This window comes from Callionymus lyra, chromosome 17, assembly GCF_982586985.1.
Source record: "Callionymus lyra chromosome 17, fCalLyr1.hap1.1, whole genome shotgun sequence".
Classification (NCBI taxonomy): Eukaryota; Metazoa; Chordata; class Actinopteri; order Syngnathiformes; family Callionymidae; genus Callionymus; species Callionymus lyra.
Genome location: NC_141834.1, coordinates 22,234,490 through 22,260,954, shown reverse-complemented (window position 1 = coordinate 22,260,954; position 26,465 = coordinate 22,234,490). Strand labels below are relative to the sequence as shown.

Below are 26,465 nucleotides of genomic sequence, written 5' to 3'. Positions count from 1 at the left end.
GCCTCTATTTTTATTTTAAATATCTTTCAAGATGACATGTCTGTTCTTGGTGTTGGATTTTATTGAATCAATTTCCCCCAAAAATGCGACTTATACTCCAGTGCGACTTATATATGTTTTTCCTTCTTTATTATGTATTTTATGGCTGGAGCGACTTGTACTCCGGAGACACTTATAGTCTGGAAAATACGGTATTTATATTTAATAAAGTGTGCAGCTCAAGAGACGGCGATGACTGAGGACGAGAGGATACAGTGGAGAGTAGAAAAGTTACATGTCAGTCAAGTGTCCCCTAAAAATTGTGCGCTTGTATTGACCTGGTCTGGAAGTCCAGCAGCTCGTTGTTGATGCTCTCGATGTCCACGTCGGCCCACAGGATGTCGTAGTATCCGTTGACCGTGTCGATGACGCTGTTGTAAAGGCCGTAGAGCTTCTGGGCCAGATTGAGCTGCGTCTTGACCTCGGCCAGCTGAGGGTCCTGAGTGACGGGAATGTTGAACAGCTGCTGGCCGCTGCTGTAGATGTCGTACATCCTGAACAGGTTGTCGAAGCGATTCTGAAAAAAGGAGCAGAGTCGGTGACTATCTCCGCTCATACGAGACGATGTGATGTGAGGTCATGAACTCTAGTCGACCTGGAAGATGACGAGTCTGTCGCTGGCGTCCTGAGGGTCCAGGCCCTCCACCATCGGGCCTTCCTGCAACAAAGAGGTGAAACAGAGTTGGTTCTGAACGAGGAAGGAAACTGGAAGAAAAGATGTGGTGAGACACATGTGTGGAAGAAAAAACTAAATAAAGGTAAAAGTATGGATCAAAACTTACAAATAATACACACAATTCAGGAGAAACTAACAAACAACTACCAAGAATAAAAAATTGGACTAAAAAGTTTAAAAAAAAGTAAAGACAAGAATGTTATCCATGGATCATAGTTTTAAATTCCCAACAAAAATACAGATATCGTACTTGAAAAGAACACGAATGATTCAAAATAAATATACATTTATTTTGGAAAAGCATTTTTGTTTTTAACTAATTTTCATAACCAGAGTTTGTTCTGTTCATTTGCAGTTGTTAAATATAAAAATAACCATCATACCACCATAATCCATCCATCCATCCATCCATCCATCCATCCATCCATCCATCCATCCATCCATCCATCCATCCATCCATCCATCCATCCATCCATCCATCCATCCATCCATCCATCCATCCATCCATCCATCCATCCATCCATCCATCCATCCATCCATCCACCCATCCATCCATCATCCATCCATCCATCAATCTATCCACCCATCCATCCATCTATCCACCCATCCATCCGTCCATCCATCCATCCATCCATCCATCCATCCATCCATCCATCCATCCATCCATCCATCCATCCATCCATCCATCCATCCATCCATCCATCCATCAATCCGTCCGTCCGTCCGTCCATCCGTCCGTCCATCCATCCATCCATCCGTCCATCCATCAATCTGTCCATCCATCCACCCATCCATCCATCCATCCATCCATCCATCCATCCATCCATCCATCCATCCATCCATCCATCCATCAATCTATCCACCCATCCATCCATCCATCTATCCACCCATCCATCCATCCATCCGTCCATCCATCCATCCATCCATCCATCCATCCATCCATCCATCCATCCATCCATCCATCCATCCATCCATCCATCCATCAATCCGTCCGTCCGTCCGTCCGTCCGTCCGTCCGTCCATCCATCCATCCATCCATCCGTCCATCCATCAATCTGTCCATCCATCCACCCATCCATCCATCCATCCATCCATCCATCCATCCATCCATCCATCCATCCATCCATCCATCCATCCATCCATCCATCCATCCATCAATCCATCCATCCATCCATCCATCCATCCATCCATCCATCCATCCATCCATCCATCCGTCCATCCGTCCATCCATCAATCTGTTCGTCCGTCCGTCCGTCCATCCATCCATCCATCCATCCGTCCGTCCATCCGTCCATCCGTCCGTCCGTCCGTCCGTCCGTCCGTCCGTCCGTCCATCCATCCATCCATCCATCCATCCATCCATCCATCCGTCCATCTATATTTGTTTCACTCAGCCACGTCTCTAACGTTCCTACCGTCTCATATTCCTTGTAGAAATGTTCACAATCCAGTCTGAAGGTTTGCATGTTGTCAAACAGTTCCCGTTTGAAGACGGGCTTCATGTCCAACAGATCGTTCTGCATCCCAGTTCCGCGGGACACCAACTTCTCCCAGCTGTATCGCAGCGTGTCCACCTTGTCAGCCTCCTCCTTCGCCACCGGGAGCTCATATTTCTGCAGCATGGCGTACGATTCCTTTTGGGACGAAGAGACGGAGGATTAGGCGTCATGAGGCTCTGACAGTCGCTGAGTCTCTCTACCTCAATGGGTCCGACTTTAAAGTCGATGTCGATTTCGTTCTCTCTCAGCTCGCTGAGCGCCGCCATGGCGATGCGATAGTCGTTGAGGTCCGTGATCTGCCGATTCAGTTTCTTTCCAACGTCGTCGATGAACGCGAACGTCTCCTCCATCTCTGAGTTGTACTTCCTGTTACAGTACCGACCGTAGTCCACCATCCAGTTCTTGGTTTCAGCCGTCAGAGACAGCTTTAGGTTTTCTATGAAACACATTCTAGGGTTCAAAAAAGAAGATCTAAACGTCCAACTGCTGTGATAAACACACACCTGTGTACACCGCCAAGGCTCTGACGGAGATGTACTCCGGCTCGGAATTTATTTCCACTTCCAGGTCTCTGAAGTACACGATCTGTCTCTCGAACTCTGAGAGCAAAGGGTTGCTTTCCATGAACCTGGCAGAAGAAGAAGAGCGAGTTAAAGAAGCCGAAACACTCAAAGGACGTATCCTACTTCTCCATGGTCTCCTCCCGAGGATTCTTCCAGATGTGATGATAGTGAGAGAAACACTCGAGAGCCAAAAACAACTCCTGAACAGTAGCACAATGATGGCGTTATAAAGAACGTACACACAAAGCTTCACAAGGACCAACAACTGAGTGTCATGGTAGCAACACCGTCGTACCTTTTCAGTGGAGGCGATGGAGCCGCTGAGCACATTGACCAGTTTGACGATTTCCTTATTTTCAGACACTATCTTGAAGTAGTTGCGTGTCGGGTAGCTCACTGTCTGAGCCACATTTGCAGATATCTCCGTGACACTCCCCTCTGAGAGCAGGACAACATCATAGCTTGTCAGAGATAATGAGACAGAAGTTGAGGAAAAGATGAATAGAAATACTCGATTCATCTACCGGCAAAACTCTTGCATGTGGTGTTAACAGCCTCCTCTTCTTCCACCTCCAGAGGTTTCTCTACCAAAGCCGCCATGCGCTGCTCGTTCATTTTTTTCTGCACGAGAAGATTCAACTTTTATTTTCTTCATGATTCATCAAGGTTTTATCTCTTCTTTTAAAATGCCAGAATCACATTTAGTTTTTTCTTTAAAGGCCTAACTCTTTTAAGGACTAACTTTTATAACTACAATCAAATGAAGATTATCTTGATTTATTTTATTCAAGTTATTTAGTCAAAAAGGTGTTTTAAATAGTTTTCTTTAAGTATTTCAAACATTTACAAATATTCCAGATTACTGTAAAAAAATAATTAAATTCAATAATTCAAAATAATGATGGTTTGAATGTAAAAAAAACTCAAAAGAGGATTGTTCAGCTGTAAAACATGATTTAGATCAAATGTGTCAAACACAAGTCATCATCGAAATCAAAGCAGATGAATGTTAACGTTGATCTGACAACTTGTAAATTTGTAAAGTGTTTAAGATAAGATAAGAAACAGAGATTAATGGATGACGCTAATTATACAGAGACTTACAATAACAGTAAAACTGATGTCGAATGAAAGGAAAATGATGGGAACATGACACTGAGATCGACCTCCTGATTTATCTGCTTATACTCATGGAAGATAACCATCTCCAGGACTTGAAAAGCACCTTTGTGATCCTCTCTTTGCTCCACTGGCCGACGCCCTGGCTGACGTTGACCACCCACTTGATGGCCTGGTTCAGGGAAGTTTGAACTTCCTCCAGATTTGGAAATACTGAGATGTTGGGGATGGCGAGCGTGACGTCGACCCTGAAGATAGCCTGCAGGTCGCCCAACTCCCAGTGACTCGGTGACTCGATTTCATCTGGAACAGACAGAACTCTTAATGTCTGGAAAACAAGGATTGACGAGGATTCTCACCCATGGAGTTCATAAGAGAAGCAGGATGGATTTTCTTGCGTAACATGTCCAGGTTGTTGCGCGTCAGTCGCACCAAGGCGTCGATGTTGCGATGGTTGAAGTACGACAGCAGCTCCTGAGCTTCCTCCGCGAGAAAATCTCTCTTCTTCTTCTTCTTCTTCACCGGAGACGGGAGGCCGCTGGTCTTGGAGTTGCCCGGATCTGCGGATTGAGCGCCTTCTTCTTCTGAGCGAAGAGATGAACCCACACATGAGCTGAAGGTCACTACAGCGAGGAAACCAAGCGTGATACCTTCGGCGTTAGCATTGCTGATGTCCGTCGAGCGGCTCTCTGAGGAGCTTTCGTCGTCGTTTTCCGCTTCGTCTCGAGGGCTTTTGTCAAAATCCAGCAGCATGTTGATCACTTCATTGGCGGCTTCTTCTACCAGGAGACTCTTTGTTTGAAGGTTCTGTGTCTGGCCCATACACATCTCCTGCACACGCGTGTTGCCAAAAACAAAAGGTCATAATTCCTCACAAGAATAACATCAGCAATTAACAGAATTGATATCATTAATTATGATTATTTTTCCTCCTGATACAACAACTATAGAGTTGTACAGTAGATGGTGTTAAAAATGTACCTGTGTCTTCGAAACAAACTCTTCACAGGTGACGGGTCCATCATCGGGTAAATAGCACAGTGTGTATGTGCTCATCTCGTTGAGAACCGTGTCTATCCGGACCTCCACCAGGTCGTTGACTCGGTCCATCAGCAGCTCCAGGTCCCCTGGAAAGAAGTTCGACTCTTATCAACACAAAAACACATTTATTCTTCATTTTATTGTTTCAAAAATGTGTTTAGTATTTTAAATATCATCCACATCTGACTCCCTCTCAGTGAACTCATGGGCTGTGTTTGCTCAGCAGAATTGAATCGTCATAATGAATAAATATTCTTTGTGAATATTATTCTGGAGTCGTAGTATTGAAAAGCCTTGAGCTCATCATGAGTTGGTGTCAAACTCAATCACTCAAGGGGCCAAAATCTCAATCACAATGTGAGTCAGGGGCCAAATTTTTATTTAATGTGTAGCCGGAACTCTTTAAGAGTAAATATAAGCAAAATGGTGACATTTTAACTCTTGGATAGTAAGTTATTTTTGGGTAATGTATCTTTCTTTATAAGTGCAAACATCAGAATTCTCTGTTTCTTCTCTTATCTTGGCCTAAAACCACCACCTTCATAGGTTATTAAATCAACATGCAGTGTGTCTGGTCTCACATGTCAAATGTCAAATGTCAGCAGTGATGGGATCAGTCGAAGGTGCAATAGAAAAATGAACAAGATAATGTGATCAAAGTAACTCAATAAACATGTAAAAACACTCACTCAGAGCTTTATTGATGCGGTTGATGTACTTGTCTATATTCATGGACGTCCAGTTAACAGAAGTCAGACCAGGTTGTATCGCAGCATCCACCTGTTCACAGTCGACACTGACATCAACACCTGAACCACAAACTGATACTTTAAGGATGTGTCTCGCCTGCAGTTGATTCAGAACTCTGCAGCGAGAATTCTGACCCGCTCTAGTAGAAGAACTCACATTACTCCGGTCCTTAAAACTCTTCACTGGCTTCCAGTTTCTTTCAGGATCAACTTTAAAATTCTGGTTCTTACTTTCAGATCTATTCATGGTCAGGCTCCTCCTTACATCACTGATCTGATCCAGCCTTACACCCCAGCTCGGGCTCTGAGGTCTGTGGATCAGAATCTACTTATGGTTCCACGCACACGGCTCAGGACCAGAGGAGAGAAATCTTTTCAGGCTGTTGCTCCTAAGCTTTGGAACGATCTTCTCTCTCTTTGATTGATGGATCTACTGACTCCTTTAAGAAACACCTTAAGACGTTTCTATTTGTTCAGGCTTTTCCTTGAATTTCTCGAACTCCTGTGTTGTTCTCAGTATTATCTTGATCTTTAAAGTATGTACTTTTTTGAGTATTGTTTTGATTGTCTAAGCGCTTTGTGACCCTGGTCTGGAAAAGCGCTATATAAATAAATATTACTTACTTACTTACTTACTTACTTACTTTGGGTTGTTAAGGTTATGTTGATGATATAAAGGAACATCATATCATAAATCTGTCAATAAGGAAACTCCTGTATCTTCAAAAGATCTGCATCATAACTTCATCTTCAACGCTTCAGCAGCTACGAGTGGACATTTATTGTCGGCCGATCAGGGAAGTAATAGGTAATGGTGTTTCTTCAAGAACTATTTATGATGAAAATGGTTTCCCACCTTTGCAATGTGTGGCTTTGATAGTTGCAGGAAGGCAGACTGAACCTTCAGCCGCACTCTCTTGTTCTCGTTCAGCATCAGCTGCAAGAGAAAGATGCGTTGGACGACATAACGGCTTCTCTTTGCTTTCATTTCTCACCTGCAACATGTTGAAGTTCTGCTTCAGGCTGTTCTGCTTCTGTTGCAGCAGCGCGGCGAAGGGCGGGATCTCCAGATTGATCCTCTTCATGAAGTTGACCTCTCGTATTTGGGTCAGAATCTCAGGGTCGAAGTTGACAAACAACTCTCCGGTCTCCGGAGACCTGACCAGCAGGGAGGCACGCAGGCCCATCACGGCACTCGTCACCTAGAGGACGAGACAAGAGGACATTTGAATGATGACTGGGGACGAGAGGATACAGTGAGTCCAGCAGCTGATGTTTGGACATATTTAGGTTTAAAAACAAATGAAAGCAGTTAGGACTTCGTCAAGAGTCATGTAGTCTGTAAATACTACAACACCAGAGTCAAGTACTGGACAATACTACACATATATACTTGTTACTACACTATCGCAACACCAGAGTCAAGTACTGGACAATACTACACATATATCCTTGTTACTACACTATCACAACACCAGAGTCAAGTACTGGACAATACTACACATATATACTTGTTACTACACTATCACAACACCAGAGTCAAGTACTGGACAATACTACACATATATACTTGTTACTAAACTATCACAACACCAGAGGCAAGTACTGGACAATACTACACATATATACTTGTTACTACACTATCACAACACCAGAGTCAAGTACTGGACAATACTACACATATATACTTGTTACTACACGATCACAACACCAGAGTCAAGTACTGGACAATACTACACATATATACTTGTTACTACACTATCACAACACCAGAGTCAAGTACTGGACAATACTACACATATATACTTGTTACTACACTATCACAACACCAGAGTCAAGTACTGGACAATACTACACATATATACTTGTTACTACACTATCACAACACCAGAGTCAAGTACTGGACAATACTACACATATATACTTGTTACTACACGATCACAACACCAGAGTCAAGTACTGGACAATACTACACATATATACTTGTTACTACACTATCACAACACCAGAGTCAAGTACTGGACAATACTACACATATATACTTGTTACTACACGATCACAACACCAGAGTCAAGTACTGGACAATACTACACATATATACTTGTTACTACACGATCACAACACCAGAGTCAAGTACTGGACAATACTACACATATATACTTGTAACTACACTATCACAACACCAGAGTCAAGTACTGGACAATACTACACATATATACTTGTTACTACACGATCACAACACCAGAGTCAAGTACTGGACAATACTACATATATATACTTGTTACTACACTATCACAACACCAGAGTCAAGTACTGGACAATACTACACATATATACTTGTTACTACACTATCACAACACCAGAGTCAAGTACTGGACAATACTACACATATATACTTGTTACTACACTTTCACAACAACAGAGTCAAGTACTGGGCAATACTACACATATATACTTGTTACTACACTATCACAACACCAGAGTCAAGTACTGGACAATACTACACATATATACTTGTTACTACACTATCACAACACCAGAGTCAAGTATTGGACAATACTACACATATATACTTGTTACTACACTATCACAACACCAGAGTCAAGTACTGGACAATACTACACATATATACTTGTTACTACACGATCACAACACCAGAGTCAAGTACTGGACAATACTACACATATATACTTGTTACTACACTATCACAACACCAGAGTCAAGTATTGGACAATACTACACATATATACTTGTTACTACACGATCACAACACCAGAGTCAAGTACTGGACAATACTACACATATATACTTGTTACTACACTATCACAACACCAGAGTCAAGTACTGGACAATACTACACATATATACTTGTTACTACACGATCACAACACCAGAGTCAAGTACTGGACAATACTACACATATATACTTGTTACTACACGATCACAACACCAGAGTCAAGTACTGGACAATACTACACATATATACTTGTAACTACACTATCACAACACCAGAGTCAAGTACTGGACAATACTACACATATATACTTGTTACTACACGATCACAACACCAGAGTCAAGTACTGGACAATACTACATATATATACTTGTTACTACACTATCACAACACCAGAGTCAAGTACTGGACAATACTACACATATATACTTGTTACTACACTATCACAACACCAGAGTCAAGTACTGGACAATACTACACATATATACTTGTTACTACACTTTCACAACAACAGAGTCAAGTACTGGGCAATACTACACATATATACTTGTTACTACACTATCACAACACCAGAGTCAAGTACTGGACAATACTACACATATATACTTGTTACTACACTATCACAACACCAGAGTCAAGTATTGGACAATACTACACATATATACTTGTTACTACACTATCACAACACCAGAGTCAAGTACTGGACAATACTACACATATATACTTGTTACTACACGATCACAACACCAGAGTCAAGTACTGGACAATACTACACATATATACTTGTTACTACACTATCACAACACATCAGAAATTCTCACCTTATTCTTCCAGCTTTGATGATACAGCCTTTCAAACTCCAACAGGACCTTCCTGGTGTCGTTGTAGCTCTTGATGATCCTCTTGGCCTCTTGTGTGGACAGAACGCCTTCATGCTGAACAACATGACCATCAATGAAGTTAATCTCTGTCAGTAAATCAAGTAAATATGTGGCAGCAAGAAGGTTGCAGGTACGATTCTAGCTTGAGACAAACTACAGCCTCTTCAGTGTTGGATTTGAATGTTCTCCCCATGTTTGTGTGACCCCTTTAACACAACCATCAGTTGGACATAAACGAATCACCTGCTGAAAGAGATCCAGAGGGATCTGAATCCTGCTGTACAGGTGCCGAGCCCACATGATCCGGCCGGAGTCTGGGGGCATGTCCCGGCCGATCGGGGGGTCCAGCTTCTGCTTCATGTAAATGCGAGAAACCACTTCGATGTCTTGGCCGTAGTTTTCCAGGATCCGCAGGTACTTCTCACCCAAACCCAGGTCTGGGATTTCAAGTCTAAGAGTTCATGGAAAGATTGAATTATCACGTGACATTAACCACGACGAAGGCAAGAGGTCGACGTAGAGAAGACGCCTGTGAAGGTCCAGAACTATTTGCAAAATAAGAAAGAATAAGAAGAACATTCGTCACCTTTCAAATCTTTGCAGTACGTTCAGCGCTCGCTCTTTATTCTGAATCTTCCGAAAGTGGCTGTTCATGAAACTTTTCAGTTGATTCTGATCAAAGAGAAAAAGGTTTTTGGTGTTTTGACATAGAAATAATGTACGGCCCTTCAATGAATCCCACGGATATAAACTGATATTCTGACATCAAAACTCAAGTCCTGGGCTGAACTTGAAGACACTGTTGACCCGTGAGACGAAAACTAAATGAGTGGAACGCTCAAACTTACATGGAGCTCTCTGGTGCTCTTGCAGAACTTCTGATAGTCAACGTCAAAGTCTGGTCGTCCTTGATCCAGAAAACTGTAGTTTTTCTTCTTCATGTTTTGAACGATGGACTAGTTGGAACGTAAAGGTTCAGAATCATAGTTGAGAAGATGGATGACGGAGGAGAATCATCTAAAACGGTGAGGCACACCTGAAACTTCTTGACGATGGCCTCCAGCTCCTCCATCTTCAGGTCCAGCAGGGACGAGTAGGTGGAGATGGTGCTGAACATTTTCAAGATTTTCTCCAGACGTTGTTGGAAGGAGTCAAACTTTAGGAAAATGTGCATCTCGCTGAAGTCGAACTGCCTCTCAGAGGGCATCTTCGCCAGCTTCTCCTTGGCCTTGTGGAAATGCTGCTGGTATTTCTGCAGTCGGACAAGATGTTAATTCAACTGACGATCAGTTTTATAAAACACTTTTGCACACATTGGTTTGATTTATTGTTATAACTGAACTTTTCAGGATTTAAATTTGCACTTTTAGGGTGAATTCTGGTGGTGTTTCGATCACTGTTTGGATCGAGGAAGGTTTTTATAGATGTTTTTTTCTACTTGTGTGGCTCCTCACAGCCCAGGTGTTAGGAACACATTAGAAATTGATACTTTCAAAGTATGAGGAAATAACATTAACAAAATAATCAAGTTAAAATCACAACTCTTTCCACTTCTGTTTCTTTGAAAGAGCTGCTTGGCAGAGGTATGGATCGTCATTGCGTTTTTTCCATTAGTGTATTTTGCTGATTTTCGGTGGTAAATATAAAGTGATAAAAGCAGAAATGAGTTGAAATACCTGATTCAAGTGAATGGACGCCTTCATCTTCTCAGTAACAACGGTCTGAGGCTGGTCCCAGATGGTGTAGACACCGTTGTTGGTGATGTAGGCCTTACACGCGATGATCATCTGGTTCGTCACCTGTGGAAGGTCAACAACACAGACATGCATCAGCTCAGATGTTTGGTCACATGGAGATGAAGGAGAGAGAGGCTGAAGGTCGCTCTGACCTTAACCATGAAGAGGGACGTGATGTTATCAGACGTGTTGAAGTGATGGGAGATACTGTGGCTGGTTCTGATGGCGTTGATCAGGCCGGGGATGGCGTCCACCATGGTCACCTGCTCACGACAGCCTGTCACCCTCAAGTGTGGAACAATAAGATCTGAGCTGAGTCATCTCACCGGGTTGCAGCTGTAGAGAGGATCCCAGAATTTCTCCAAGCTGTTGAGAATCCTCACGTTGTCCGTGGCCATGTTGGACGCGTCCATGAGTCTGGAGTCCAGTTCCCGCCACGCCTGCGCGGACCAACAAACAACTTCCAACGAGAGCTTCTGTGGATGGTTCAACCAAGAGTCTTGTACAGACCTTCAGGACTTTGGACTTGGCTATCCGGAGAACCCCTAGAACGGCCTTGACGTCCGGGCCCCTCAACTGCTCCAGGAGGTAGTTGAAACGAGCCATTTGTTTCTTCCAGTAGTCCAGTTCAGAGCGTGGCCCAAGGTCGTCCAGTTCTATCCGGAGCTGGTCGCTCTCAGCAAGAACCTTTGAAGGAACCAACGTAGCTTAGTAATCATGTCTTTACAGAGCTTGAGGAGGTCACTGGAGGACAGGAGATCCGGGCATCTTCGCTGCCGCTGCTGCCCCCGCGCCCTCAAACACAGACGTGGTTACCTGTTCGATCTGTTTGATCCAGATCCTCAGGCAGGCCTCCAGCTTCTCCACGGTCTCTGAGCTGCTGGCGGCCATCTTGTAGTCAGATGGACCTTTCAGGGTTCGCAGGTCGAAGGTGTCGCACGATTTTAAAGTTCCCTGCAGGAAAATGTTGAAGTTAAGATAAACCTTACAGTCATGATGATCAATGGACAGAAGCAGAGTTTATAATGAAGAATGTGTCGATACGTGTCACGATACAACGATACGATATATAGTGATATACTGTGATAGTGTAGTAACAAGTATATATGTGTAGTACTGTCAAGTACTTGACTCTGGTGTTGTGATAGTGTAGTAACAAGTATATATGTGTAGTATTGTCAAGTACTTGACTCTGGTGTTGTGATAGTGTAGTAACAAGTATATATGTGTAGTATTGTCCAGTACTTGACTCTGGTGTTGTGATAGTGTAGTAACAAGTATATATGTGTAGTATTGTCCAGTACTTGACTCTGTTGTTGTGATAGTGTAGTAACAAGTATATATGTGTAGTATTGTTCAGTACTTGAGTCTGGTGTTGTGATAGTGTAGTAACAAGTATATATGTGTAGTATTGTCCAGTACTTGACTCTGGTGTTGTGATAGTGTAATAACAAGTATATATGTGTAGTATTGTCCAGTACTTGACTCTGTTGTTGTGATAGTGTAGTAACAAGTATATATGTGTAGTATTGTCCAGTACTTGAGTCTGGTGTTGTGATAGTGTAGTAACAAGTATATATGTGTAGTATTGTCCAGTACTTGACTCTGGTGTAGTGATAGTGTAGTAACAAGTATATATGTGTAGTATTGTCCAGTACTTGACTCTGGTGTTGTGATAGTGTAGTAACAAGTATATATGTGTAGTATTGTCCAGTACTTGACTCTGGTGTTGTGATAGTGTAGTAACAAGTATATATGTGTAGTATTGTCCAGTACTTGACTCTGGTGTTGTGATAGTGTAGTAACAAGTATATATGTGTAGTATTGTCCAGTACTTGACTCTGGTGTTGTGATAGTGTAGTAACAAGTATATATGTGTAGTATTGTCCAGTACTTGACTCTGGTGTTGTGATAGTGTAGTAACAAGTATATATGTGTAGTATTGTCCAGTACTTGACTCTGGTGTTGTGATAGTGTAGTAACAAGTATATATGTGTAGTATTGTCCAGTACTTGACTCTGGTGTTGTGATAGTGTAGTAACAAGTATATATGTGTAGTATTGTCCAGTACTTGACTCTGGTGTTGTGATAGTGTAGTAACAAGTATATATGTGTAGTATTGTCCAGTACTTGACTCTGGTGTTGTGATAGTGTAGTAACAAGTATATATGTGTAGTATTGTCCAGTACTTGACTCTGGTGTTGTGATAGTGTAGTAACAAGTATATATGTGTAGTATTGTCCAGTACTTGACTCTGGTGTTGTGATAGTGTAGTAACAAGTATATATGTGTAGTATTGTCCAGTACTTGACTCTGGTGTTGTGATAGTGTAGTAACAAGTATATATATGTAGTATTGTCCAGTACTTGACTCTGGTGTTGTGATAGTGTAGTAACAAGTATATATGTGTAGTATTGTCCAGTACTTGACTCTGGTGTTGTGATAGTGTAGTAACAAGTATATATGTGTAGTATTGTCCAGTACTTGACTCTGGTGTTGTAATAGTGTAGTAACAAGTATATATGTGTAGTATTGTCCAGTACTTGACTCTGGTGTTGTGATAGTGTAGTAACAAGTATATATGTGTAGTATTGTCCAGTACTTGACTCTGGTGTTGTAATAGTGTAGTAACAAGTATATATGTGTAGTATTGTCCAGTACTTGACTCTGGTGTTGTGATAGTGTAGTAACAAGTATATATGTGTAGTATTGTCCAGTACTTGACTCTGGTGTTGTGATAGTGTAGTAACAAGTATATATGTGTAGTATTGTCCAGTACTTGACTCTGGTGTTGTGATAGTGTAGTAACAAGTATATATGTGTAGTATTGTCCAGTACTTGACTCTGGTGTTGTGATAGTGTAGTAACAAGTATATATGTGTAGTATTGTCCAGTACTTGACTCTGGTGTTGTGATAGTGTAGTAACAAGTATATATGTGTAGTATTGTCCAGTACTTGACTCTGGTGTTGTGATAGTGTAGTAACAAGTATATATATGTAGTATTGTCCAGTACTTGACTCTGGTGTTGTGATAGTGTAGTAACAAGTATATATGTGTAGTATTGTCCAGTACTTGACTCTGGTGTTGTGATAGTGTAGTAACAAGTATATATGTGTAGTATTGTCCAGTACTTGACTCTGGTGTTGTAATAGTGTAGTAACAAGTATATATGTGTAGTATTGTCCAGTACTTGACTCTGGTGTTGTGATAGTGTAGTAACAAGTATATATGTGTAGTATTGTCCAGTACTTGACTCTGGTGTTGTAATAGTGTAGTAACAAGTATATATGTGTAGTATTGTCCAGTACTTGACTCTGGTGTTGTGATAGTGTAGTAACAAGTATATATGTGTAGTATTGTCCAGTACTTGACTCTGGTGTTGTGATAGTGTAGTAACAAGTATATATGTGTAGTATTGTCCAGTACTTGACTCTGGTGTTGTGATAGTGTAGTAACAAGTATATATGTGTAGTATTGTCCAGTACTTGACTCTGGTGTTGTGATAGTGTAGTAACAAGTATATATGTGTAGTATTGTCCAGTACTTGACTCTGGTGTTGTGATAGTGTAGTAACAAGTATATATGTGTAGTATTGTCCAGTACTTGACTCTGGTGTTGTGATAGTGTAGTAACAAGTATATATATGTAGTATTGTCCAGTACTTGACTCTGGTGTTGTGATAGTGTAGTAACAAGTATATATGTGTAGTATTGTCCAGTACTTGACTCTGGTGTTGTGATAGTGTAGTAACAAGTATATATGTGTAGTATTGTCCAGTAATTGACTCTGGTGTTGTAATAGTGTAGTAACAAGTATATATGTGTAGTATTGTCCAGTACTTGACTCTGGTGTTGTGATAGTGTAGTAACAAGTATATATGTGTAGTATTGTCCAGTACTTGACTCTGGTGTTGTGATAGTGTAGTAACAAGTATATATGTGTAGTATTGTCCAGTACTTGACTCTGGTGTTGTGATAGTGTAGTAACAAGTATATATATGTAGTATTGTCCAGTACTTGACTCTGGTGTTGTGATAGTGTAGTAACAAGTATATATGTGTAGTATTGTCCAGTACTTGACTCTGGTGTTGTGATAGTGTAGTAACAAGTATATATGTGTAGTATTGTCCAGTACTTGACTCTGGTGTTGTAATAGTGTAGTAACAAGTATATATGTGTAGTATTGTCCAGTACTTGACTCTGGTGTTGTGATAGTGTAGTAACAAGTATATATGTGTAGTATTGTCCAGTACTTGACTCTGGTGTTGTAATAGTGTAGTAACAAGTATATATGTGTAGTATTAGACCACATGACTGTGACTCACTTTGTCCTGCAGTCTCTCTTGAGCTCCGCTCAGCACCGTCACAAAGTTGGTCAACGCCGTTACGAAGTCTTTCTTCACGTCCTCAGCATGAGTCCCAGCCAGACCCTTCCACACGTGGCTCATGTTCTTCACGGCAGGAGAGTAGATCCGGGAGAACAGCTGCTCCACACATCTGATGAGGTTCGCGTCAGTCGTGTCGAACAGGTGAGAATTGATTTCCTGCAACAGAGAGCAGTGAGCGTGGAGACACGAGGAGGAGGTTTGAACGTGTCTTGAGATGGACCTACTTTTTGAATATTCTCAGGGGTTATGGCTTTAGAGACGTTTGTTCTGGTGAAGCAGACGCCGGCTCCTAACAGAGGCTTCGCTTTCTCTTCTGTGACGAGAACTCTGCGACTCGGTTTCAAGACAGTTGGTCTCGGGGTCACCGGAGCATCTTAGGAGTAGAAAAGTCAGTCGACAAACTCATGGACGGTTAAGAAACAAAGCAGTGAGAAGCTCTGGTGTTTTCATACCTGCGTCCATGTCCTCGTATTCCTGAAGGACCATCATGTTTGGAATCCCACCAGCGACGAAGAACTGAGTCAAGACCTCCAGCTGATGAAAGAAGAATCTCTCGTTAATGTTCGAGGAGCTACAAGACTGAGGATGATAACACTCACCTGACTGGCTTCTGAGATGGAGCCGAGAACATCGGCCTTCTCCAGCTTCAGGTAGGAGGAGACCGTGGTGACCAGGAAGTCGTGTCTTCCGTCCAGCTTTGGACGCTTCGCCGCCGGCTCCTGGAGAAGGAAAGTCAGTCGATCTCAGATGTTTAATCGCAACATCAGTGTCGTCGTCAGAACGTACCATTTTGCTTCTGTGACTTAAACACAAACTTGTATTAACCAGTGACAGTTTGTCTACGTCTCACATCTTGTTTCAATGCATTACGTCTCAACGCTCTTTGTTGTGTTTATAGTCGCAGATGGTTTATAAGCACCAGCAGGTAAAGAGGTATAAAAAGAATAAAGACGTGTAAACAACAATGAAAGCAAACAAAGACTAAAAGAATGTTTGGTTAAACACAACAAAGGTGTTTTTTATGAACAATAAATGCAAATAAAACCTCATTTAAAGCCACTGACTCAAGCTTATGTTGAGAAATAGGTTCAGACTTTTATATGTAATACAAACATGTAGATACAGTGTAAAGAATACTTTACTTTTAAGAATTAAATCACTGTAGTTTGATGTTGATGCTTAACTTACTTAATGTTAGCTTCAAAGTTGTGCTTTTATTTATAGCTGTTTAAGCGAATTAAAGAGAGTTTATATAAAAATATTGTATTATTATGTTGGCTAGCTTGAGCTAATTGTTAGCTAACACGAGTGTTGCTAGTTAATAAAGTTTATTCAATATTTCTCTCACCTCACGAATATTATTCTTATTCCTGATCTCTACATGTGACGTGCAGAGAGAAGATAGTGGATATTATTGTGATATATTTGTGAAAAGCTTCTATAAAATGTGATGTTATCGTGGGAACCGTTAGCATCATGCTAGCTAGCAAGTGAATTGACGGTTGTTTTGATACTTGCCTGGTTTTCTCAGCGTCCACTCGTTCATATCAGCCTCGAGAAGTGACTTGAAACAAGTTAAACACGAGAGAAAATATACGTTTAAAGATCCAACTGATGTGGAAATAAATGATGGTTTGATTCTAGAAAGATTTAGAATCGAACTTATAATAACAAGTAACAAGTTACAGTCTAATTACAAGCTTGAACCGTCCGTTATTTCTACATTAATTTTTTTTTTTTTAAATGTAAATCCTATATCTGATGTATTCATTTGTGGTCCTTTGTTCCTAAAATTAAACTCACGGAAATTTTTTAAAATAAACGGATTATTTTAATGTAGTACAATTTATAATCCACTAGATGGCAATGTAACATAGTGTTTATTTCAGCCCTCGTATTTTGTTAATCGCTATTATTATTATGATTAGTTCTTGAAATCAAGTCAAATAACCATTTAACATAAAAATGTGTTTCGTGTTTTATACAAGAAGTTCACTGTGGCAAAATTATTGTTGTTTTATTGTTATCTTGAATGTAACAACCACTACTACAGGCTTGAGCTGGAACTGGCTTACTTGAGACCGAGGCTCCTGTGAGGGTTTGATTGATGGATTCTACTGTTTGTAATATCACTTAAGAATCTCTTTCTTAGGAATAATCAGAGAAAAGTTGTTCAATGCTGTGTAACACTATACTTTTGACCATTAAATGAGAATATAAGGAACCAGTTTTAACGACAGAACTTCTGAACGTAAGAAAGTCGTCCCTGGCCTTGTTAAGAAAGACTGAAAGCTGTGGATATATTTAAAATGACAATGAAAACATACATTATGTTAATCACAAGACAAGAATGAACAGTTTTGTTCTATTTAATAGGATTCGTTTTTTCTAATTTTCGGGATTAATTTTCAGGAGCTGCGGAAATAAAGCGACACACAAAGGTTTGTTTCCGCGGCTTTATTGTAGGCTCACGGCAGACGCTCTCGTAAGACAAAGTGAGTCGATACAGTGTAAAATGGTGACAGCTGCTTGTAGTTTGACACAATCGTAAGCCAGAGAAGAAGAAATAAATAGATGTATTTACAATTGTGCAGTTGATGTTCTTATAAAACACACAATTATCAAAACGATGGAATAAATAAGTTGAAGACCAGTAAGGCATCAGGCAGGATCGACAGGTCTCGTGGCGAATGAAGGCTTGTTCTTCTCAGAGGTAGAGAACGTCCATGACAACATCTTCACTCCGGTCCGTGGTCTCAGAATCTGACATTCTTGCATAAACACGTGGATAAATGAAATAAGCACTTGTCGTTTTAAGGCAGAATCATGGATGCGGTCACTGGCCGGTCACCACAGAGCGGGTAACTCTACGTGGGAGAACCCAGGATCCTTCCTCAACTCCCAGTAGGTGTTGTTGCTGACCCACGTGTCGTCCTTGGATTTCCTGCAGCCGCGGAGAGAAGTTGAGCTGTTTTCTAAGTGAGAGTGAGTTTGAATTATTCACCTGAAGAACTTGGGTTGATGCGACACATGGTTCTCCTCCAGGATCCTCCGCCGCTCTCTCTGCAGCTGTTCTATCCTCTGCTTCTGCTCCTCAGCCTCCTCCAGGCTTCCTTCCTCCAGCAGCCTGGAGATGAAAAGCTTTTATTCATTTGGTTCATTTGCATTTGTTTGCAAAACAAAATTTAACACAATAGTGTAGGATTTTGGTGGTTGTCCGGGCTACCATCAGGATCTATTCATCTTATGAAGAATTGGTCACTTGGATGCATGGATGGACAGATGCGATTACTTTTTAATAAAGCCTATGATTAGCCTTTTCTGTTTATCTTAAACTGCTATAACTAACTTAACTGTTTATCTTAAGCTGCTATAACTAACTTACCTGTTTATCTTAAGCTGCTATAGGCTGAGAATGCTGGAGGAGTTTTAGACACTGAGCTCTGTATATCCTTCTTCTCTGCATCACATTCATCACCTGTGCAGTTTAAACACCTTTTTATTTCTCTCCCGGAGCCCCAGGACCTCCAGAGCTGCTGCTGATCCAGGATCTTCACCACGTCATCAGATCCAGAATTCTCTCCAGCACCTCCATGGACTCTCCTATACTCTCCTCTTTTATATCACTGTATCCTCCCTCACTCTTCTCTCCGTCCATCTGTCTACCCCCCCATCCTTCCTCCCAGCCGGTCACAATGAACAACAAATCAACAATGAGTCTGGTTCTGCTCGAGGTTTCTGCGTTGTAAAAGTTTTTCCTCACCAACGCCTCGATGTGATTTACTCATTGGTGAGTTGCTGGATCTGTTTTTCTTTTCTCCACTATAGTCTTATTTCAACTGTAAAGTGTCTTGAGATAACTTTGTTATAAGACATAACATAAGACAAGATGGATGGATGGATGGATGGATGGATGGATGGATGGATGGATGGATGGATGGATGGATGGATGGATGGATGGATGGATGGATGGATGGATGGATGGATGGATGGATGGATGGATGGATGGATGGATGGATGGATGGATGCATGGATGGATGGATGATGGATGGATGGATGGATTGATGGATGGATGGATGGATGCATGGATGGATGGATGATGGATGGATGGATGGATGGATGGATGGATGGATGGATGGGTGGGTGGGTGGATGGATGGATGGATGGATGGATGGATGGATGGATGGATGGATGGATGGATGGATGGATGGATGGATGGATGGATGGATGGATGGATGGATGGATGGATGGATGCATGGATGGATGGATGATGGATGGATGGATGGATGGATGGATGGATGGATGGATGCATGGATGGATGGATGATGGATGGATGGATGGATGGATGGATGGATGGATGGATGGATGGATGGGTGGGTGGATGGATGGATGGATGGATGGATGGATGGATGGATGGATGGATGGATGGATGGATGGATGGATGGATGGATGGATGGATGGATGGATGGATAAGTTGACATTTTGATGAAACTCTTTCTCACCGTTGATCCACTCGGAGTCTGGTGTCCGTCGACGGCAGCAGGAGTTTGAGCGACGCCTCCAGCTCGTTCAGCTCGACGGCAAACTTGGTGAATCCGTAGTAGAGCTGGTGCTCCAGAGGCATGTTGTCTGCGGAGAGAGAAGCTGCTCACACTGGCCTCGCTGCAGGACCACCGGACTTACTAGCTCTCCACACGCAGGAGGCCGACGGCGGCTCGCCACAGTACAGCGCCTCGTGCCACTTCCCGAACAGCCTGTGGACCACCTTCCCCTCGCGGTCCGTGACCGTGCCCTGGACCTCGTTCACGCTGGAGTTCCAGTACTTGGCCTGAGAAGAGAGAGACCGGTGAGCTGCTCATTAGCAGACGCTGCTGCTGCCGCTGTGTCTACGAGTCCAGGGGGAAGATGAGTCCCGACAGGTCCGGACCTTCAGGAGGTCCTTCTAATGGGCTCCACTAAAGCAATTAACCTTCTCGGCTCAGTGACGCGTCCGTGTATCAAACGAGGACGACATGGCAGGAGCTGCAGGTCGTTACCCGGGGTCTGTGATCGTCTGACACACGTGAAGACCTTCTCCTGGAGGTCTACTGGTTGAACTCCTGCGAGAAGAAGACCGCCCGGGACACTTGTCTAAAGTCTCTGCAGATTCCTGTTTTGTTCTTTCATCACCGGCAATAAAAGTGATTGTGACTCTGACCTCAGGAGTCTTGTTGCTAAGCAGAGGAACTCGTGCAAGAGCATCTCAAAGTCACTTCCTGTCTGATTCAATATCAAAACATCTGGATCTCCTCCATCAAACGAGTCAGATTTATCCGACAAAGATGTTGCACAGAAACTAGAATTACACCTGCCAGGGAGGTAACGTGACGTTTGTCTGTTAGAAAATAGATTAGAGGAAGTGATGACAACACACTTTTGAATTACAATCTGGATCCACAAATCATTTGAAGAATGTGATGCTCTTGAAGTGGAGAACAGGCACATGTTCTTGTTCTCTCAGGCAGTGTGATGTGCAGCTACAGTTCCGTAACACAACTGCACTTTGATGGCCATCAAGTATATTTCAAATGCTTAAAAAGGCAAATAGATTCACGGGGAATAAATAAATGTAGTGACATAAGAACTTGATAGGAGACTTGTGTCTATTTTAGTTTGACGGTGAATGTAAACCTCATTTTGTTACATTTAAATAATGTTCCCTGAAACGTTAACAAGTGTGTGAGTCGTCGAACGTTTACATCGTCTCACACGTTAGAGAAAAATGTTTACCTGAATATATATCAGTGTCCAACGCTCCGTTTCTATGGTAACAAAAGAGGTTTTTCATCCAGGCTGATAAAAATGTATGATAAACATCTATAAATAAACTCTGTGAACATACTTGAGTTCATCTCGGAGGAAGACGGTTAAACATTTACGTCTCACCTTCACGAACGTGATCTTGCACTGGCACTCGTTGCTGTTGGAGTTCCTGATGGAGATCTCGCCGTAGTGTTCGATCCAGCGCTGACCGCTCAGGATGTTGTGGATGCAGGAGGTCACCTTGTTCCACTCGTAGTGATCCCCGAACCTGCAGGTCATCCATCTTTTAACCCATGTTTCATTAGACATGAAAACATTAGCTTTAGTTCAAGCATTAGCTACAGTTTACATCATTAGTTTCAGTTTACAACATTAGCTTCAGTTTACAACATTAGCTACAGTTCAAACATTAGCTACAGTTGAAAATTAGCTACGGTTTACAACATTAGCTACAGTTTACAACATTAGCTACAGTTTACAACATTAGCTACAGTTCAAAACATTAGCTACATTTTACAGCATTAGCTACAGTTTACAGCATTAGCTACAGTTGAAAATTGGCTACAGTTGACAACATTGGTTACAGTTGAAAATTAGCAACAGTTGACAACATAAACTATAGTTTATAACATTAACTACAGTTGAAAATTAGCTTCAGTTTATAACATTAGCTTCAGTTTACAACATTAGCTACAGTTAACAACATTAGCTACAGTTTACAGCATTAGCTACAGTTTACAACATTAGCTACAGTTTAAAACATTTGCTACAGTTTACAACATTAACAACAGTTGAAAATTAGCTACAGTTTACAACATTAGCAACAGTTGAAAATTAGCTACAGTTTACAACATTAGCTACAGTTTACAAAATTAGCTACAGTTTACAACATTAGCTACAGTTGAAAAATAGCTACGGTTTACAACATTAGCTACAGTTTACAACATTAGCTACAGTTTACAACATTAGCTACAGTTAACAACATTAGCTACAGTTTACAACATTAGCAACAGTTGAAAATTAGCTACAGTTTACAAAATTAGCAACAGTTGAAAATTAGTTACAGTTGACAACATTAGTAGAAGTTGAAAATTAGCTACAGTTGACAACATTAGCTACAGTTGAAATTTAGCAACAGTTGACAACATAAACTACAGATTACAACATTAGCTACAGTTTACAACATTAGCTACAGTATACAACATTAGCTACAGTTGAAAATTAGCTACAGTCCAAACATTAGCTACAGTTCAAAACATTAGCTACATTTTACAGCATTAGCTACAGTTTACAGCATTAGCTACAGTTGAAAATTAGCTACAGTTGACAACATGGTTACAGTTGAAAATTAGCAACAGTTGACAACATAAACTATAGTTTATAACATTAACTACAGTTGAAAATTAGCTTCAGTTTATAACATTAGCTTCAGTTTACAACATTAGCTACAGTTAACAACATTAGCTACAGTTTACAGCATTAGCTACAGTTTACAACATTAGCTACAGTTTAAAACATTTGCTAAAGTTTACAGCATTAACAACAGTTGAAAATTAGCTACAGTTTACAACATTAGCAACAGTTGAAAATTAGCTACAGTTTACAACATTAGCTACAGTTTACACAATTAGCTACAGTTTACAACATTAGCTACAGTTTACAACATTAGCTACAGTTGAAAATTAGCAACAGTTTACAAAATTAGCAACAGTTGAAAATTAGCTACGGTTTACAACATTAGCTACAGTTTACAACATTAGCTACAGTTTAAAACATTAGCTACAGTTTACAGCATTAGCTACAGTTTACAACATTAGCTACAGTTTACAGCATTAGCAACAGTTTACAACATTAGCTACAGTTTAAAACATTAGCTACAGTTTACAACATTAGCAACAGTTGAAAATTAGCTACAGTTTACAACATTAGCTACAGTTTACAACATTAGCTACATTTGAAAATAAGCTACATTAATATTAGCTTATCTTAGCTTGTAAAAAAAAAGATCACCATAAATAAATTACGAACTGATCCTATTTGAGCTAAAGCCTAAAATATAATTGACAAAAACAAGAAAATAGAAGCACATCTTCTTTAATATTTCCATAATTAAAATAAAATAATAAACGAACCACCGACCCCGGCAGAGTGACGTGACTGGTGCCGACAGGAACGATCTCCATCGACTTCCCCCAGAACTTGTTCTTGCACCTCACGTCTGACGATGAGAAACACTTTCATTAAAGTCTCCGGGTCACAGAACCAGGGGTCACAGAACCACGGGTCACAGAACCATGGGTCACAGAACCAGGGGTTACCACGGGTTACCACGGGTTACCTTGCCAGAACAGGAAGTTCTTGGACTCGCAGTGGCAGGCGGAGATGGGCGGGTGATGACTGACCTGCGGGTCAACATGGGTCAGAACTTTCGGGTGGAGGGACGACAGGAAGTCTCACCTGCTCGGCGATGAACCTGAAGCCTTTATCCGGACGCTCACATTCGTACGTCTCCCCCAGAAGTGGGTTGAAGGGTTTCCCTCCGGTCCGGTAGTAGCTGGACGCGTATCCTGAGACCACGAAGGTGGCCATGTAGACCTGCACACACGTGCTAGGTTATTTAAGCTAATATGACATGTAGCATAGCAACATTGATTGATTAACCTGCACACATGCTAGGTTCTTAACGCTAATATGACACGTAGCATAGCAACAGATTGATTGATTAACCTGCACACATGCTAGGTTCTTAACAGTAATATGACACGTAGCATAGCAACATTGATTGATTAACCTGTACACACGCGCTAGGTTCTTAACGCTAATATGACACGTAGCATAGCAACATTGATTGATTAACCTGCACACACATACTCAGTTATTTAAGCTAATATGACACGTAGCATAGAAACATTGATTGATTAACCTGAACACACGTGCTAGGTTCTTAAAGCTAATATGACACGTAGCATAGCAACATTGATTGATTAACCTGCACACACGTGCTAGGTTCTTAAAGCTAATATGACATGTAGCATAGCAACATTGATTGATTAACCTGCACACATGCTAGGTTCTTAACGCTAATATGACACGTAGCATAGCAACAGATTGATTGATTAACCTGCACACATGCTAGGTTCTTAACACTAATATGACACGTAGCATAGCAACATTGATTGATTAACCTGTACACACGCGCTAGGTTCTTAACGCTAATATGACACGTAGCATAGCAACATTGATTGATTAACCTGCACACACATACTCGGTTATTTAAGCTAATATGACACGTAGCATAGAAACATTGATTGATTAACCTGAACACACGTGCTAGGTTCTTAAAGCTAATATGACACGTAGCATAGCAACATTGATTGATTAACCTGCACACACGTGCTAGGTTCTTAAAGCTAATATGACACATAGCATAGCAACATTGAATGATTAACCTGCACACATGCTAGGTTCTTAACGCTAATATGACACGTAGCATAGCAACAGATTGATTGATTAACCTGTACACATGCTAGGTTCTTAACACTAATATGACACGTAGCATAGCAACATTGATTGATTAACCTGCACACAGGCGCTAGGTTCTTAACGCTAATATGACACGTAGCATAGCAACATTGATTGATTAACCTGCACACACATACTCGGTTATTTAAGCTAATATGACACGTAGCATAGCAACATTGATTGATTAACCTGCACACATGCTAGGTTCTTAACGCTAATATGACACGTAGCATAGCAACAGATTGATTGATTAACCTGCACACATGCTAGGTTCTTAACACTAATATGACACGTAGCATAGCAACATTGATTGATTAACCTGCACACGCGCTAGGTTCTTAACGCTAATATGACACGTAGCATAGCAACATTGATTGATTAACCTGCACACACGTACTCGGTTATTTAAGCTAATATGACACGTAGCATAGCAACATTGATTGATTAACCTGCACACACGTACTCGGTAATTTAAGCTAATATGACACGTAGCATAGCAACATTGATTGATTAACCTGCACACACGTACTCTGTTATTTAAGCTAATATGACATGTAGCATAGCAACATTGATTGATTAACCTGAACACACGTACTTGGTTATTTAAGCTAATATGACACGAAGCATAGCAACATTGATTGATTAACCTGAAAACACGTACTCGGTTATTTAAGCTAATATGACACATAGCATAGCAACATCATGCTGCTAATTAGCTTAGCTTAGACATGCTAGGCAGGAGATAAAGCTTTTTAAGACATTATATAATTAATTAAAAAAGTTAAGGAACAATTTTAAAACCTAAAGGTTAAAACAGAAAATAGCTAAAAAGTAGCTACAGTTTAAAACCGTAGCTACTTTTAACATTTTTAAAAAAGATTAAAATATTAAATAGTTTTTACAATTAGCAACCGTGTACAACAATAACTACATTTTTAAATTAGCTACAGTTGAAAATGAGCTTCAGTTGAAAATTAGTTATAGTTAAAAATGAGCTACAGTCTAAAAAAAATAGCTACAATTAAAAATTAGCAACAGTTAAAAATTAGCTACAGTTAAAAATTAGCTATAGGTGAAAACTAGCTACAATTGAAAATAAGCTACAATTAAAAATTAGCAACAGTTAAAAATTAGCTACATTTTCAAATTAGCTACAATTAAAAATGAGCTACAATTAAAAATGAGCTACAGTTGAAAATAAGCTACATTTTCAAATTAGCTACAATTAAAAATTAGCTACAATTAAAAATTAGCAACAGTTAAAAATGAGCTACAGTTGAAAATAAGCTACATTTTCAAATAAGATACAATTAAAAATAAGTTAGAGTTAAAAAATAGCAACAGGTAAAAATTAGCTAAAGATAAAAAGTGGCTACAGTTAAAAAAAATAGCTGAAGTTAAAAATAATCTACGATTGAAAATAAGAAATATTTTCAAATTAGCTACAGTTAAAAACATTATTTACAGTTGAAAATATTAGCTAAAATAATTAGTTAAAATATAACAATTTTTTAAATTAGCTTAAGTTTCAAATAAGATATCATTTTTCAAATGTAGCTACAGTTTAAAACTAGCAAAACAACCGCTCGAACTGCTAAATACGTCACTCAAAGTGCAACTCAAGATAAATAATGTCATTATAACACCTCCAGGCAGACAAAAAGGAGAATAGGTTTGTTATTAAAGTTAATAAAGTTTGAGTGTTAGTGCAGGTT

The 26,465-nt window shown here is 40.5% G+C and overlaps 2 protein-coding genes across 2 annotated transcripts in view; both read right to left on the bottom strand.

Moving 5' to 3' along the window:
• LOC148063033 (dynein axonemal heavy chain 5-like) overlaps positions 1 to 16,215 on the bottom strand; it is a 60,582-nt gene extending 44,367 nt beyond the window's left edge. The window contains exons 1-30 of the mRNA XM_087812395.1: positions 16,189 to 16,215; positions 16,026 to 16,145; positions 15,879 to 15,960; positions 15,651 to 15,799; positions 15,364 to 15,582; positions 11,854 to 11,991; positions 11,548 to 11,724; positions 11,364 to 11,477; positions 11,190 to 11,300; positions 10,978 to 11,100; positions 10,338 to 10,553; positions 10,150 to 10,257; positions 9,888 to 9,973; positions 9,545 to 9,752; positions 9,242 to 9,355; positions 6,682 to 6,888; positions 6,543 to 6,623; positions 5,627 to 5,717; positions 4,878 to 5,023; positions 4,547 to 4,727; positions 4,256 to 4,480; positions 4,003 to 4,199; positions 3,302 to 3,398; positions 3,073 to 3,215; positions 2,901 to 2,977; positions 2,718 to 2,842; positions 2,415 to 2,650; positions 2,131 to 2,349; positions 635 to 697; positions 318 to 556 (exon numbers count right to left, since the gene is read on the bottom strand). Of these exons, the coding sequence (XP_087668521.1) occupies positions 318 to 556; positions 635 to 697; positions 2,131 to 2,349; positions 2,415 to 2,650; positions 2,718 to 2,842; positions 2,901 to 2,977; positions 3,073 to 3,215; positions 3,302 to 3,398; positions 4,003 to 4,199; positions 4,256 to 4,480; positions 4,547 to 4,727; positions 4,878 to 5,023; positions 5,627 to 5,717; positions 6,543 to 6,623; positions 6,682 to 6,888; positions 9,242 to 9,355; positions 9,545 to 9,752; positions 9,888 to 9,973; positions 10,150 to 10,257; positions 10,338 to 10,553; positions 10,978 to 11,100; positions 11,190 to 11,300; positions 11,364 to 11,477; positions 11,548 to 11,724; positions 11,854 to 11,991; positions 15,364 to 15,582; positions 15,651 to 15,799; positions 15,879 to 15,960; positions 16,026 to 16,145; positions 16,189 to 16,215 (4,319 nt within the window). The remainder of the gene's footprint in view (positions 1 to 317; positions 557 to 634; positions 698 to 2,130; positions 2,350 to 2,414; positions 2,651 to 2,717; positions 2,843 to 2,900; positions 2,978 to 3,072; positions 3,216 to 3,301; positions 3,399 to 4,002; positions 4,200 to 4,255; positions 4,481 to 4,546; positions 4,728 to 4,877; positions 5,024 to 5,626; positions 5,718 to 6,542; positions 6,624 to 6,681; positions 6,889 to 9,241; positions 9,356 to 9,544; positions 9,753 to 9,887; positions 9,974 to 10,149; positions 10,258 to 10,337; positions 10,554 to 10,977; positions 11,101 to 11,189; positions 11,301 to 11,363; positions 11,478 to 11,547; positions 11,725 to 11,853; positions 11,992 to 15,363; positions 15,583 to 15,650; positions 15,800 to 15,878; positions 15,961 to 16,025; positions 16,146 to 16,188) is intronic.
• A 1,672-nt stretch (positions 16,216 to 17,887) lies between these two features.
• Positions 17,888 to 26,465, bottom strand: part of osbpl3b (oxysterol binding protein-like 3b) — a 49,253-nt gene continuing 40,675 nt past the window's right edge. Inside the window, exons 13-20 of the mRNA XM_087812394.1 lie at positions 23,686 to 23,823; positions 23,567 to 23,630; positions 23,368 to 23,446; positions 21,352 to 21,496; positions 20,110 to 20,254; positions 19,929 to 20,055; positions 18,431 to 18,553; positions 17,888 to 18,370 (exon numbers count right to left, since the gene is read on the bottom strand). Coding sequence (XP_087668520.1) covers positions 18,274 to 18,370; positions 18,431 to 18,553; positions 19,929 to 20,055; positions 20,110 to 20,254; positions 21,352 to 21,496; positions 23,368 to 23,446; positions 23,567 to 23,630; positions 23,686 to 23,823 — 918 coding nt within the window. The 3' untranslated portion in view covers positions 17,888 to 18,273. The remainder of the gene's footprint in view (positions 18,371 to 18,430; positions 18,554 to 19,928; positions 20,056 to 20,109; positions 20,255 to 21,351; positions 21,497 to 23,367; positions 23,447 to 23,566; positions 23,631 to 23,685; positions 23,824 to 26,465) is intronic.